Genomic DNA, 15,489 nt, shown 5'->3' with positions numbered 1-15,489 from the left:
GGACATTATTCCCCCATATATATACTACTATACGGAAAGGCCGAAAACTTTTGATGAGCGAAAAAAAAAGGTCCTTTTTTGTTGCCGGCTAAAATTCGCGTCGACGTTCCCCCATATATATACTACTCAGAGCCATCCAAAGAAATATGCAAGCGATATCTGAGATTTTGCTTTCGGAGTTCACAAACTTAAAAAAATATTCAGGATTAACAAAAAGTGAAGATTTTATCAACTGAGAGTATCTGCAACAACATTGGTGATTGATGTAATTAAATTTATGCCTTGCACCAGAATAGGCGAAGTAGTCATAACCTTAATTCTCTTGTTAAGCCAAAACAGGCACTTGCTGCGTAGCCAAAAATAGGTAGGTTTTAAACATTATAGCACGCTGATAGAGTTGCAATATTCCCAGGAGGAAAATCGAGTATAATGTGTGAGAGATGATATTTAAGCAGTAACATATTGGTTTTGTTAAAATCGTAATGTTTACTTGCAGAAGTTGGATTTGACACATTAGAATGATTCAACGGACCATCATCTTGAATTCTTAGGTAAGCTAAACGGAGAGCAGCGATTTACAACTGTCTTCGGGAATTTGGCAAAGAAAAGACCTAGCGGTCTGTTATTACAATTAGGAGCACTGTTGCAATGAAGTAAGTTATAATCAAATAATTCATTGAAAAACACAGTCGCTCCATCAAATCTTGGAGTAGGGACCATGCAGCCAGAATTATCACAATAACAGCAAGTAACTTGTGCCAAACTGAAGTCCCCCAATACTATGATTATATCAGCAGGGTTCGATTTTTTGGCCATGTCACATGGCAGCATGTTTCTGTAAATAGAGACGTCCACATTTGGGGGATATAGGAGCAATTTACATATAACTGTTTACTGCCAATTTTCGCCAAATGGCAATAAATTTAAAGTCAGGAGCAATAGGAAATTCAAAGGAATAGGAAGGGATTGCAGCACATATTGCAACTAAAGCACCACCATCAATGCGATCCAATCGAACTTTTCTGAAAACTAACTAAAAACTGAAAGTTTCTAAATCAAGCTTTAACCATGTTTCAGAGAAAGCTAAACAGAAAGTCTCCGAGCTCACTGAATTTGGGAAAATAAAGCGAATTTTTGAGTTTAAGCGGCTAACATATTGGTAAATGATAGATACATTTAGAAGAACGAAGTTAGGGTTCGATCTTGTGGAATAAATTCCTTTATTAAGGACCCAACCGGCCACAATGGTTTATTTAACAAAATTTCGATGTTTTCAGTCGGAACTAACACCTTAAAAGACGAGATAGCTCTATGGATGGTGGATCCAAATTAAGAATGTTAACGCGCTTCAACTTGACGAATGGGACTTGTCCAGCCAGATAACTTTTTATATTATCCTCAGGGGTGTCAGAGGCCAGTGTTGACACGAATATTGCCTTGCTGGGGGGACTACCGTCAGTCAGACGTCAGCCCTCCCAGCAGGGAGGGATTCACCAATATATTTATATTTATAGACATTAGTTTTTCTGGAATACTACACCTCTAAACTTTATTCTAAAGATGACAAGGTGCTTTGTGAGAAACCGCGACAGCCATAATGAATATTTAATAATATACGTATCTATGGACTTCTATTAAGACTAACCTCGAAGTATTCTGTTTCGAGAAGCTAAAGGATATTTGTATAAATGTATGAACGTATTTGGCTATAGAAAAAGTGCGCCTACGCGGACTTGAATGCATTGCGTACTATTAGCAACCTGCATTCACATTCCAAGTAGTGGCTTTCAGGAGAACAAATAAAAGAAATAAAAATTCTGAAAAAATTAAATAAACATATTTTTACAAATTAGTAGCTTTCGAAGGACGGGCTTCAATAAATCTATTATTAATACTGTCGTAGTTTTTATTATCGTTGTTCACTACACATATTTGTTTTATTCGTTCATATCGTAGTACTTAAAGAAAGCTTTACAATTTTATTTAGGAATTGCAAATCTGTCAGGAAATTTTATACTGTTTTTAAAAAACACAAATTTCACATATAATCACTCGGGCTTACTTGTGGGAAAAAGTTATGAAATGCGACGATTGTTGTTGTTAACGTTGTAATTGTAATTGGGTTTATGTATACATATATATATAAATAAAACATACTTATATAAAAGCAAGGATTTTTCTCTTAAAACTCATTGCAATATTTTATTAACCTTCAGCTATAAGTATCAAATTTTTTCTAAACTTTGATTTTTTTATGTTTTGTTTAGAAACTTTTCCTTTGCATTGAAACTTTTATGTACCTTTATAGCTATATGTATAAGTTTTTATTATTTGTTGTTATCAGGGATTAAAAGAAGAAAAGTTTAGAGGCTTTTCTGGGAAAGAGCGAAGAAGCGTAGGACGTGTTAGATTCTAACGAACGAATAAGCTCATTTCGTAAAAGAAATTACGGTTAAATAAATCTGAGAGAAAAGTCCCTGGAATTCAGTTTGAAAACTTCTTTACAATCAAACACATGTCATTGATCGCTCTATTCGTAGTTTATTTTAAAGAATTTCATTTGTAACATGCATTACATTTTATATTTGAAATAATTCGAGGCTTACGCATTAACATATTAAATTTTTCAAATACCAAAATCTGCTATTCTCCTAAGCTTAGTCTAAGCCTACACGCGTAGACATTTTGCTTAGTTTTTATTCACCAAAAAGGCCCTTCGAGGCAGTAGCGTGCTTGTAATTAGGGCTTATTCGCTATTTTTATTTATTATTGCACAAGTGTAATTGGAAGTGCATTGGCCGGTAAACAAATGTACAGTCGAGTGGCCTTGATATTTGCTTTCCTTAATGCACAGCCACTATGTAAAGTATTCAGTATATATTTTTGCAAGAGAAAGAGAGAACAAATAGGAAAATTAAGTTCGGTCGGGACCGAATCCTTTGTTCCCAATAAAAATTTTTGTTGTAGATACATGTGGGTGTTATAGACGTGTCCTTTGAAAAGTTTAGCTAACTTTCACATTCTTTCGCAAATTTGTAGGCGACATATTCATTTTCGCTAATGGGAGAATATTTACCACAAATACTAAAAGGTTCCGCAAGCAAGCAGGTGGACAGACGGGCAGGTTTGGCCAAGAATTTGTGTACTTTGTGGGATTTTTGAAGATTGTTGCTGCGCGTTATAAGTGTATTGAAAAAAGAATTAAATTTTGATACACCGAAATATTGAGTAAGCGTGGCCAATTTTTTGCATTTTTCGCACAAATGCTACAGTACAGCCTATAAAATATGCGTTCAAATTTTTATATATATGTATTTATTGTAGTTTATGAGTAATGAGCAAAAAAAACAGTTTTTCATTTCCTTCGAAAAACTGAGGTGTTCTCAGTTTACGCGCTGTTATGGGCGTGTCTTTCGGCTGATTTGGCCCATTTTCAATACCTGCATGCAAAAACTTTAAATGTTTCTGCGAATGTTTACAGCAGACATTACACGTGTGGACAGATGAACCTGCTTAAATCGATTTAGAGTTTGATGCTGATCAGGAATGTGTACATCTTGTTGCGTCTCTGATGCTTTCTTGGAAGCGTTGCAAACGCTTCGGCAAAATGAATACACCCCTCATCCCTCGGTGATGGGTTTGCAAATATTTTGGTAAACGATTTAGAACAGTTTCGGAATAACTGCTTATTAAAACGAAGGATTTTATAATTTAATCTCTTTGATTTTAAAAATTCGGAAAAGCGAAATCTTATCAAAATAAGAGAAAACAATGTAACTGCGCGGTTATTAAATACTCGGCATTACATTGCCGCAATTTCTCGCCTATACTTCCCATAAAATATCAAAAATAATATCTTGCTGCCATATAAACGCTTTCTTATTTAAGGAGTGACTCGAAAATGCAAAAATGGTCCTATCCGTTCTTGTTTTCAATAGCAGTTTGCAAAATTTAATCAAATTAGTTCGAAAATGGAGACGTGCACTTTGAAAATAAGCCAGAATAGCCATCATTTGACAAGGAGAGAAAAGGGGCAAAAGAACAGAATAAAATTTATTCCATTAACTACTATAAATAATTTGCTCTAATTAAAGATAGATGTATCTCAAGACGTTGATGTTGCATACATCCGCACAAACTTAATATAACTTTAACTTAACAATTGATATAAAACATAAAAATAGATAAATTATTTAAAACCGAGTTTGAAATAAGTCGATTGATAAAAGAAAAATAAATCGATTTACACTCTACTGCTATTTTGGGTAAAGTATGACTGCTTACCATATTATATTTATAAAAATTAAATTGCGACTCAATCGCTTTACGCTCTCAGTACTAATAACAACATCAATTATTAAATCATTTAAATAAGTTTATATTTCTTCTGTACTACTGGTCAACATATTTTGCTGCATTAAACACCAACAGATGTCATCAGAATGAAACATAATATATCTGAACGTTACACAAAACCGATAGAAAAAATGTAAAATGAGAAGGAGTGTCAGAGAGAGGGAGATATAAGCACAAATGTTTACATCACTGCTCATGATACAGATTGTTACTGATGCTGCTAGTATTGTGTTGTTAAATAGATAAAAAACTTTAAAAAAAAGGACGGAAACTTTATGATTTGTTAACAGAAACAGAAAAATTGTAAAACATCATCTACTGCATGCAGATGTATACTGTGCATGCATATACGTAAACATCAATTTATATATACGGAAAACAATATGTATATATACACAGATGTGTCTACATAGTAATATTTATTATGTATGCAACATGACATAACATAACCGCAAACAGTATGCAGTCATAGACACATACAAATACATGTTGAGCGTATTGCAAGCACGTAGTTGAATATAAACCATCATGTGCATGATGTAATGTAATAATGTTTGTTAAAGGAAAAATTATGGCTAATTTTCGTTTAAAGAGGGGAAAACATTTTTTTTTTTCGTTGGAATACTTTAAAAAGAAAACTAATTAAAGCATGTTAGGAACTTATGCCCGCTTTGAAGTGAAACGTATATAAGTACTTGTTAAAGTACAAGCAAATATGTAAAATTGTAGCGTAATTTGAATTCATTTTCTCGTAAATTGAAAACTAGCGCGTAAATTATAGCAAAAACATTTCTTGTGAACTTTTTATTTCATTTTCAGGTCGGAAAATCGCATCAAATATATGATTCGTTTTCTTAAAGGCGGTGTAGGTTCATTTTATATTATGCAGAGATATTTAAAGGATTTAATTTGAATGATAGGTTTTTTATATATTAAATTGCTGTAAGTTTATAATTCGATCGTCCTTAAAGTATTATTTAAAAGAAATTTACACTTTTAATGACTACAAATGGTGTTGCACCGTTTTTTAAGTTATCAAAATGTGAAAATCGTACCTTGATGAATTATTTGATACGGCATTTTTGTATATGATGTAAATTTGTATTGGAAAAATTATGACATTTTTGAAGGAATTTTGTTCGGGAACTGTTTATAGATAAAAAGCTCACAGCCAATGGCATTCATCGTCATCATTACCTAAATCCTTGAAAAAATCGATTTATACCACTTTCAAGGAAAATTGCGTATTAGCTTTCCGTTTATATAACTAAACGTTAGTAATAGAACGATAGATGATGTCATGAAGAAAGGCAATTAAGTATGCTTATATTTTCCCCCTGTTAAGTAGAGAGTTTTTTGGTAGATCAATTAACTGCTTTGTTTCGGGAAGAGCGATTTTTTCCGCTTTGCTGGCAAACCTCGAATTCTTTTTGCGTGTTTGTTGTTGAAATGGCTTCAAAACAATCCTCACATACTGTTTCGTAGATTAGAAGAGAAGCCCTGACATCACTATTCAACGCAGCCGTAATATCTCTCCGATGACGACATAAATTTTCAGAGCACTTCTGCAAATTTTTGATGTACTATTTCCTCCTTTTATAAAATTTTTTAAAAATTATGTACAAATAAAAATTCTTTTTTAATTCCTTAACGCCCTTACTTATCCCTTTTATGTTACCTTGTTTATTTAAGTTTTTAACAACTCAAAACTTCCTGTTTGTGTTTTATTCCTTTCATATCCTTTCTACAAATGTACATTTAAAAACTTTTCCATATACATTCTATTCAACTGGCATTTATATTATAGGTACTCTTCTTAATACCTACTGTATATATTTTTATATTTTCCTGTATTTTATTTGCTATTCTATGTTTTTTATAATATTATTACTTATTTCTTTTTTGGTTTTTACAGGTTTTATTACGGCTTTAAAGGATGTTTCGGTAACGATACCACAAGCTGTTAAACGTGGCAGTAATGCTTTGCTTACCTGTAATTACGATATGGAAAATGATACTTTATATTCGGTAAAATGGTATAAAGGACGACGTGAATTTTATCGTTACACACCAAAGGAAAATCCGGCTATGAAAGTTTTCCCCAGTCAGAGCGGTCTAAATGTGGAGGTAAGCAATATTATACACCAGTAGACACAGACGAAGAGAGAAAAAATATAAATTGAATAGATTTATCCTTCCTGTTACCACGTGCACTAACTATAAACTGAAAACCAAACAACCAAAATAAAAAAAAAGGAAATTTAGAAACAAACAAGACATAATATTATATTTGCCTCAGATAGAATCTTTTGATATTCCCCTCCGCTCTTTGGTTTTTGTTTTTTTAATCAATACATGAGCGTAACCAACCGACTAAATAATTACAGCACAATACATTAGTATACAAATAGATCGCCACGTAAGGACTATTGCTGCAAGATTTAATCAAAGCAAAATCTAAATAAGAGAGCAACATGGTTAATGATCGAAAAGCAATTTTTTTACAACAGTGTATATTGGATATCTGTTGTCCGCATTTTTGCTAATTATAGAGACATAGAACAACTGGCGAGGCGCCGCCGTCTCAGGTTCGTTTATTTTCTTGAAGGTGAAGCCGTGATATTTCTTTCAACGCTTTAGTTTGCTGTTTAACCACGAATCATTTAAATCACAATTAAATCTAAGAAATATACGAAAACTAGATCAGGAGTCATTTTTGGTTTAATTGCTTGCACCAGCATTCCCAAACCTTACGCAAAATTCAGTTCTACCTGCTTTTTTTTACTTTAGTGCGCACCTCAGTTATCGGCTATTTTTGTTGCCATTTCCCCCTAAATTAAGTAAACTAACTAAAATCAATCTCTGGCTCTATCCGCAGCTGGCAAAAAAACGCAATTATTGTCAGCCTGTTTCGAACTATGTATACATATTTCGAATCTCACAAATTAAAATCGCACTTCTGTAGGCAACCGAATTGGTTCCAATTGGCTGTTGACCCTATATTATTAAGAAACTATGCGTACACTAATTGTAAATTGTAAGCGCGGGTGCAGACATTACACGATTTTATTTTCTAAAAACAGACATAATATTACTATGAATTGTGGAAAGACGTATTACGTCTTTACGTATAAGATAGTTTGCTACGTAATGCGTGAATTAACAAACATTGAATCAATATTATAAATTGATCAAACAGGAGATATGAATTGTTGCTTTCCTGCATTTAATTCGAGCAAACTGTCGACTCGAAATTCTCGCCGAGTTCAAGAATGAAAGTAAAAGTATATCAACATTAAACACGATGGGTTTAAATAAGCCTGTCGCTAAAATAAGCAGGCGGGTTAGGTTACTTATAGTTAAGCAATTTGTAATGGAACGTAGTGTGAATAAATTGCCCTTTTCAAAATATTTCTGTCATTTGTGTCTGCAGCATGTAAAAATGCGAAATACACGACGGCATTATTAGTCGTGAAATCTTTAGCCGCAATCCCCTTGAATGTACCTTTAGGATGCTTGATGGCGTGATGGTTTGCGATAGTAGCTACTAGATTTTGGTCTGAATGGTTAATAGCAATTGATTACGTCATTACATTCGTCGCTTCAATCAAATCTCTTCTTGAAATAGACAAAGACGTTCATTTGCAAGCTCCTGTAAAACACCCGGATGATTTAAACAAGGTTTATCGGAAAAAGCCTAGTTTAGGTCTATTTGTTTCTCCTAACGACATTGTACCAGCACTTGTTTGCCTGCACTTAATTAAGCATTTGGTCGCAATTTGCAAACAAACTATAGTATAAATGCAATTTCAAATATCGGAACAGATATTAAATCGTCATAAAATCTTAATTTTGCCACGGAAATTCAAATCGAAATTGTTCCTTATTTTTAATTAGTAACGTTTCCATTGAATGGAAGAAAACATAGTACAGAATTTGGAACAAATTAATTTTTGCTCGAATAAGCGCATCTTCAGGAGCCTGGCGCTCATAGGGACTTTACTTAAAAATCCCGATCAAGAATATTTATAGCTCATGTTAGTTCTCAGCCGTGGTACTAAACAAGTAGAACATTCGATTAAACTAACACATTCGCTACGTTGTGCGTAGAATTTTTATATAAAATGCAATATATGTAATATATATTATGTAAAGTTCAAGAGTAAAACATTTTAATGAATTCTGTGGCAACGGCAAAAAGGCATATTACTGAAAACATTATTAATACAGACAAAAACACGGCAACATTACAATAAAAGCTACAAAAATGCGTTATTAAAGTTAACAATACATTATCGATTGTGAAGCTTACAGATATAATTTAATTCGTTTTTGTCCTTTTTTTTGATATTAATAAAAAATTACAATTTTTTTGTGTTTGTTTTCCGCCCTTTTCAACATGCCTCACTTTTGCTAAAGAATTATTTAAAACATGTAGAAAAACAGATAATAACAGCAGTTATTCATGTATGCACTTACATTTTTTTCTACGTTTTAACAATTTTAAGCCATTTTAATGCACAATGTGCCTTAATTTCTTTTTCTCTTTCCACATTTCCCTCACTGTCTCTATTACTTTGTGCAATCTGTTGTTTTCATGGTTTTTACACCAACACGGCAGACAGAAGTACATTCGTTTTATATTGCCATTAGTGTCACCTAGAAGTATTCATCTGATAGCACATTAAATATTTTGAAAACCATGCTTCCATGGCACGAAATTCTGAATCAATTTAATTTGACCCTCTTCTCATTTTACTGCGCAGCTTGAGGATCTAAATAAAAAGTTCGAAAATTTGTATTTAAGATATATTCATCCTCCAGAAATGAATCAAATGCAATTACAATAAAGCCTGAAATACTGAACTCAAGAAATGCCCTAAATTTTAACTTTACATATTTACTCCCTCGCTATTACATTTTTAACTCTGACACTTTTAATGCATTAATCTAGTAATACTCACCTGTGCTCTCCGAAGAAATTAACATATTTTTCGCATCTGGCTAGAATGCTTTAAACTGCAGATAGCAATCTATGGAATTTGTAAAAGATTTATCTTAAAAAAGAGCCACTTTTGATTATACGCATCACAGATCCACTATCAATTTATTAAACGTTAGAAACGTACGGAAATCGGCAAGGAAACCTAGATGAAGTGTATTAAGCTATCCAGGACGAAATTCGTAAAAAAAAGATAAAGTTTGCTGATAACTTATATAAGAAATTATTTTATTCATCAAAATATGCGCCCATATTGTCTACACGCTTTTGCCATTTAAGCGGTAGGTCGGTCAGACCGAAGTTATAACACCCCGGAAGACCAATTTTACTGCATTAGCGGAATTGAAATTTTTTCGTATCAAAAGCTTGTTCAAATTGGGAAGAAATGGCAGTGCCAACTCTGGTGAGTATAGGGGATGATGAAGATGTTCCAACTCCTATTTCTGTACTTTTGTCATGGTCATTTGCACAATGTGTGGTCCGGCGTTATCTTTAGTAATATAAACGTCGATTTGTTGACCAATTTGGGCTATTTTTCTCTAAGTGTTTTGTTTAGTTGATTACAGTACATTTCTGCTGTGATCGGTAAAAATGATTTTATGAAATCGTAATGAAATACACTTGCGCTAGAGCACGAATAACTTGCCATCGTCTTCTGATGAATATTACGCTGTAGTATGTTTTGGTGATTCGTTCTTGTCTAACCACAGCGCTGAATATTTCCAATTGTCACATTGAATTCATTTCTCATCACAAATGACTACTCCATTGAAAAATGGATCAGATTTATGACAAGAAGGCAACATCAAACAAACTTCTTAACGCTTCTGTTTCTGTTTTTCGTTCTGTTCATGGAGCACCCACTCATCTAAATTTTTCACTATCCCGATTTAAGCTGAATGATTATATTATTTGTTTGCCAAATTTTAAAGATAATTCATAAGCACTTGGAGATGGGTCGAACTCAACGATGGCTTTTAGTAAGTCATTATTATCCTTTGTTTCTTGGGGACCGCCCGGATCATTTGTGGCGTTACCAACACGAAATTTGCGAATTTCCGACCGATTTATTATCAAAAAAAAAAATTTTTAAATAATCTTAATAATATTTTTTAGAGCTTGAAATAATTTGCTTCTACGTACTTGTGTAACTTCTTAACAACAAAAAAAGTAGGGCAAAATGTTAGGTCATTGTCGAATAACAAGCAGGCAAAATTGTAAACTACAAGTTTTATCTTTGCCAACTTGATATATATATTCTTGATTTAGCTCCCTCCGTCTATCTATTAAAGTCATCGTAACTTCGCTTGCAAAAATTTAATTCATTTCAAATAAAATATCTTATTGTATTATCACGAGATTAAGTTCAAAAGTTATTGAATAATTTTTTTGATGTGTCTACAATCAAAACAGGAAAAATGAAAAATTATGATTTTCCCTTTTTCTTTGAATTACGGCTTCAAAATATTGAAACCATCTTGCTAATAAATATGTCGTGGACGTTTTAAGGTTATGTCTTTTTAATTGCAGCCTGTCAATGTTTTCCTCTTTCTTCAGAACATTAAAGTTGTTAAATATTTGTAAGCGAAGAACAAATTCAGTTCAATATCCTTTGCTCTTAATTTCCAAAAACCGCTAATCTGAAATATGTGCAATCTATATCATCACCACATCTTACAATGAAATATCGTCCGTAGGTAAGACAATGACAGGTATAAAAAATGCGACTCGACTCGAAAATAGCTTTTGTTTATTTTTTTTTATCGTTTTTGTCTTTTTTTATAATGAATATACGATATATAAGTATTAATTTATGTAAAGAGCATTAAGTGGCTTATTTAGCATCGGATGTTTATATATACATATATATTTTGGAAAAGACAAAACAAAAACTATCCTTAACAAATAAATGTCATTTAATTCACATTTAATGCATCTTAGACGGATTTTGAACGCCTATCAGTATGTTATATATGTTGTATCGTAACGCGGGCATGTTGTAACTCGATTGAGACCAGCGATCTTTATTATTGGTGCGATATCGGTAATTAGGCTTATAAAGTCTTATTTAGAAGTTTCCGAAATCATTTCGTATCTTTTTCCTTTTGTGTTATAAGAATTTTTAATTGTGAAGATGAGTATTAGTTAATACGATGTATTTTTAGGAAAACCCATATTGTCAAATGCTGAATCAAAAACTCTATCTGTACCTTACGTATATGCATAGCAGGAGGACTAGCATCGCAAAAAGTAGCTTTAAAAAACCTATTCGTGTCAAAGTTTTTAATCTAGAATCACTTAGAGAGTGGGATAATTGCTTTCAATCATATTAGATACATCCGTATAGACGTTACAAACGGAATGATAAATTAACTACATTTCCTAACATATGCGTGCATATTAAGCAAATAAAACAAATATCATCAGTGAAAACATTAAAATCAATAATAAATAAATTATTTAAAATATAATTCTTATTATTTCATTATTCTCGGGGAAATGAACAAATTTTAATTATTTATGGCAAACTAAAAGAAGCAGAGGTTAGTAATAAATTATATTAAATTATTTGATAGTTACGGCTTAACGATATTAAATTTTTTGTTTTGTATTTGCCTTAAAAGCCAAACATAAAGCATTAGATAAGATTACATTTTTCATTGCAACCTAAAGTAAAATAATATAAATAATTTAGCAAATTAAACATAATGAATAGAGACATAATAATAGCACGAATATTATCCGTTTATTTATTTATTCAAAATTGGTAACAAAAACGAATTAGAATAGAAGAACTAAAAAGCAAAGCAAAACTTAGACCTTAAGCTAATACTATTGATAGTAATAATACCAACATAAGACACTTATCTAAATCTAACCTTCTAGGGTGCACTTAATTATTTAATTAATTGCATTAACAATTCGTTATTCACTACAATTATCACTTTATAACAATGTACATTATAATAACAGTATTATTTTAATCGTAATAATAGAATTAGTAAACTGATCAAAGCAATAATAATGTCAGCTATAAAGCCTACATAGCAAGGCAAACGGACTAAACAGTAGATTATTCGTGCAGCAATGAGAGAGTCTGAAAGGAATATAATATCGTAAACATTGACAATGATCGACAAAGTTTAATAGATAAGAAGACGAAACCCAGCCCCGAATCAATTTAATCATAAAAATCTCGTGGCAGGCCGCGTAAAGCAAAAAGAAGAAAATTTCTCTGAACAGACTCTATTTTTGATTTGCCATTGATAATAAGGAGCCCAAACCGCCGCAGAATGTTCCAAAATCGAACAAACAAGTGCAGTGTGTAGACCCGTTTTATGGGTCATTAAATTCTTTAGCCTGTCTCTTAATAAAGCCCAAAACCGAATTGGCCTTGTTAACGGCAAGCTAAAGGTGAAAGTTGAACCTGGAATCAAATAATACAGCAAGATACATTCTTCAGCATATAATTGTTGATAGAATAAAAAGTAGACAGTGCACCCAATAGAATGGCATTGTCTAGCATTTGCTTACTTTACTTGGAATACCGTCAACAGAATGCCAGCCATTCAAAGATGTCAAATCAAATTGCAGCCGATGACAATCTAGCAGATAATAAAGTTTCCAATAACTTAGGTAGGGCATAGAATTTTGTAATCCTCCTGTAATTATTGATATTGTCTCGAGGACCAAAAGGGAATAATAAAACTACTTTTTCATGCTAAGGAATAGTAGTAAAACTTAAAGCAGTTGTTAAAAACATGCATCAAGCGAGTACAAAGCACATCCGCGCGATTCTTGAGAATACAGGATGGAATATCATCCAAACCCGCAAGATAATTGAACTTGAGAGTAAGCAATGCAGAAAAGATTTCCAATTCCGATAGTATAATCGACCCAAAAATGTGTAATTAGTTAACATGATAAGGATAAACAACCGCCGGCGTAGCAGTAATAAAATAAGATTTTTGAAAGAATTCTGTAAAAAGGGTAGCTATCGGAAGATCCTGTGACGCCTCTGACTTCTCGTGATAAGCGGATAGTCTATGATCTTCCGCTTCGAGTCAAAAATCTTTTAATAAATTTCAGGATCAGAGAGAATCTTATTTTTCATCCTATTTCTATAAATTTCATAACATTCACTTTTTGGAAACGTAACGTTACGCCTGACAGCTAACTATTTGACCAATAGATAAACCGCTGCGTTTGTACTTTCTAGAAAGCCAGTTCTTTTTGTTTGTCAGTTTCCAGAGATGATCACTAAATCAAAGCAAAGAAATGTATTCATCCGATGGAGTGTTAAATAGATTAAACGGAATCGATATAGAAGCTTCAGACAAAAGATTACTATAAATAGCGGAGAGAGGGACCTTTCAACATCATTAAAATCCAAGTCCTAAGACGTTGAACCTAAAGCATTTTTAAGATCATGACAATTAGTTTTCCTGAATAAATAATTCTTGGTACTCGACAGTTCCCTACTGAAGCTCTTGACTAAAAAAACAGTCAAACATATTAAAAGAGTTAGATGATAGCTATTCTGAAATAAATGGCTCGACACGGCAAATAGGTGTCGCTGTATTGCTCGGGAAGAATGTACGATACCTTTTCAAAGAGGGAGATATTGATAGCTTTAATCTTAAAATCGACAAACTCACACGGACAGCAATTTTTTTATAGCAATTAGCATCCTATCCATTCTGAAGACCTGAATATGCTGACAAAAAATCTCCGAATCGTTAACACTTGGCTTAAGCCAAGTTTCAGTAAGTACTATGCTGTTTGCACGAGCTATTCGCAAAAGATTGGGGCTAGATTTCAAAAAGAAAGCATTAAATTGATCTATAAGCATTTTATTATTTTTCCATTATTTAATCATTAACATACTCTCCGCAAGGCGCTACAAATTATCTCCATGGTATTTAGTGATAGTTTTGATGGAGATTAACCCAAATGATTTTATGGCCCGTCTTTATCTGTGAACTCCCAAATTAGCTAATAGATAGATAATAGATAGTTCAAAAATAAGAATTCAATGTAAAGATATTCGAGCAAAAAGTTTACAATTTGTGGCTGATTGAAATTAAAAATTTAAGGGAGTAACTATAGCTTTCAAGAGATGAGCAGCACGCTCATAATTAAGAAGCAAGGCTACTGTAACAGTTTAGAAAAATTGATTTTTCGATAATTTTTTTGCAATAGAGGGAATAGTAATAGAGTAACAATATTTGAGGAGATTATTAAGAGTACCTTTAAGTGCTAGAAAACAAATTTATTTTCCAAAAATACTAAAAAATGGCCACACTGGAGCCATTCTCATAAGCCATCTTCTCCGCTCTGTTGCTCATGCAAATTTTGGTGCAAATTTGATTTAAAAAAAAACAAAACAAAAAGAAGAGAAGAATGAAGATTTATTTTAAAAAATTGCCTAAATGAATTAATCAAAAACATCTTACGCTTCGCCCTAGGGAATCTTATTTCAAAGATATTAAAAAAATTTCGGATTAAAAGAATGGACGGTTTTTAAAGATCGTTTTTGTAGAAAATCGCATTTCCAGTTTCAAGACGCCCTACAATGCCGTACAATTATATGCAAAATAACAAATTATTTGACCATCTAAAGTTTTTCCATGCAGATATTGTCTTTTCATATCATAAAGGATCATTTCAGCCTATAAAAAAATTTGATTATCTGAGAAATGTACAGTCATCTTACCCTTACGGAAAAGCTGCTTGATTATTCGACATCCGAGAGATATTTGCGGTGTTCTCGCTTTCTGCTCGAATCGTTAAAAAGACGAAATCCGGTTCATGGAAACCTTCGTATGCTTGATCTCTACATTTTAATTAACCTTTCCATCTTTCAACATATACATGAATTATGCGACATATTTTAGGAAATTTTTACTCATTCAAAAACTATTATTTGTAAAAATATACCAATACATAAAGTGACGTAGAGAAATAAAAAAATAAAAAACAACCTTTCAATCAAAGATATTTCTCACGTTAAGCATCGTCCAATAGAAAAGATTAAGAGGCAATCATTCTATTCTAATTCAATTTTAGTTTGAAGTTAGTCAACTACACCCCTCGCCAATGGTAGAACTGATAATAAATCATTAATTATA

General features: G+C 32.5%; 1 protein-coding gene across 2 annotated transcripts in view; it reads left to right on the top strand.

Annotated features, from left to right (window-relative positions):
• LOC119642903 overlaps positions 1 to 15,489 on the top strand; it is a 118,701-nt gene that overhangs the window by 73,592 nt on the left and 29,620 nt on the right. For both annotated transcript variants that reach the window (XM_038042198.1, XM_038042199.1), the window contains exon 3: positions 6,272 to 6,483. In XM_038042198.1, coding sequence (XP_037898126.1) covers positions 6,272 to 6,483 — 212 coding nt within the window. The remainder of the gene's footprint in view (positions 1 to 6,271; positions 6,484 to 15,489) is intronic.

Source organism: Glossina fuscipes, unplaced genomic scaffold (genome assembly GCF_014805625.2).
Source record: "Glossina fuscipes isolate IAEA_lab_2018 unplaced genomic scaffold, Yale_Gfus_2 287, whole genome shotgun sequence".
NCBI lineage: Eukaryota > Metazoa > Arthropoda > Insecta > Diptera > Glossinidae > Glossina > Glossina fuscipes.
The sequence above is the reverse complement of the archived record's forward strand: the minus strand, read 5'-3'. Positions and strand labels throughout refer to the sequence as shown.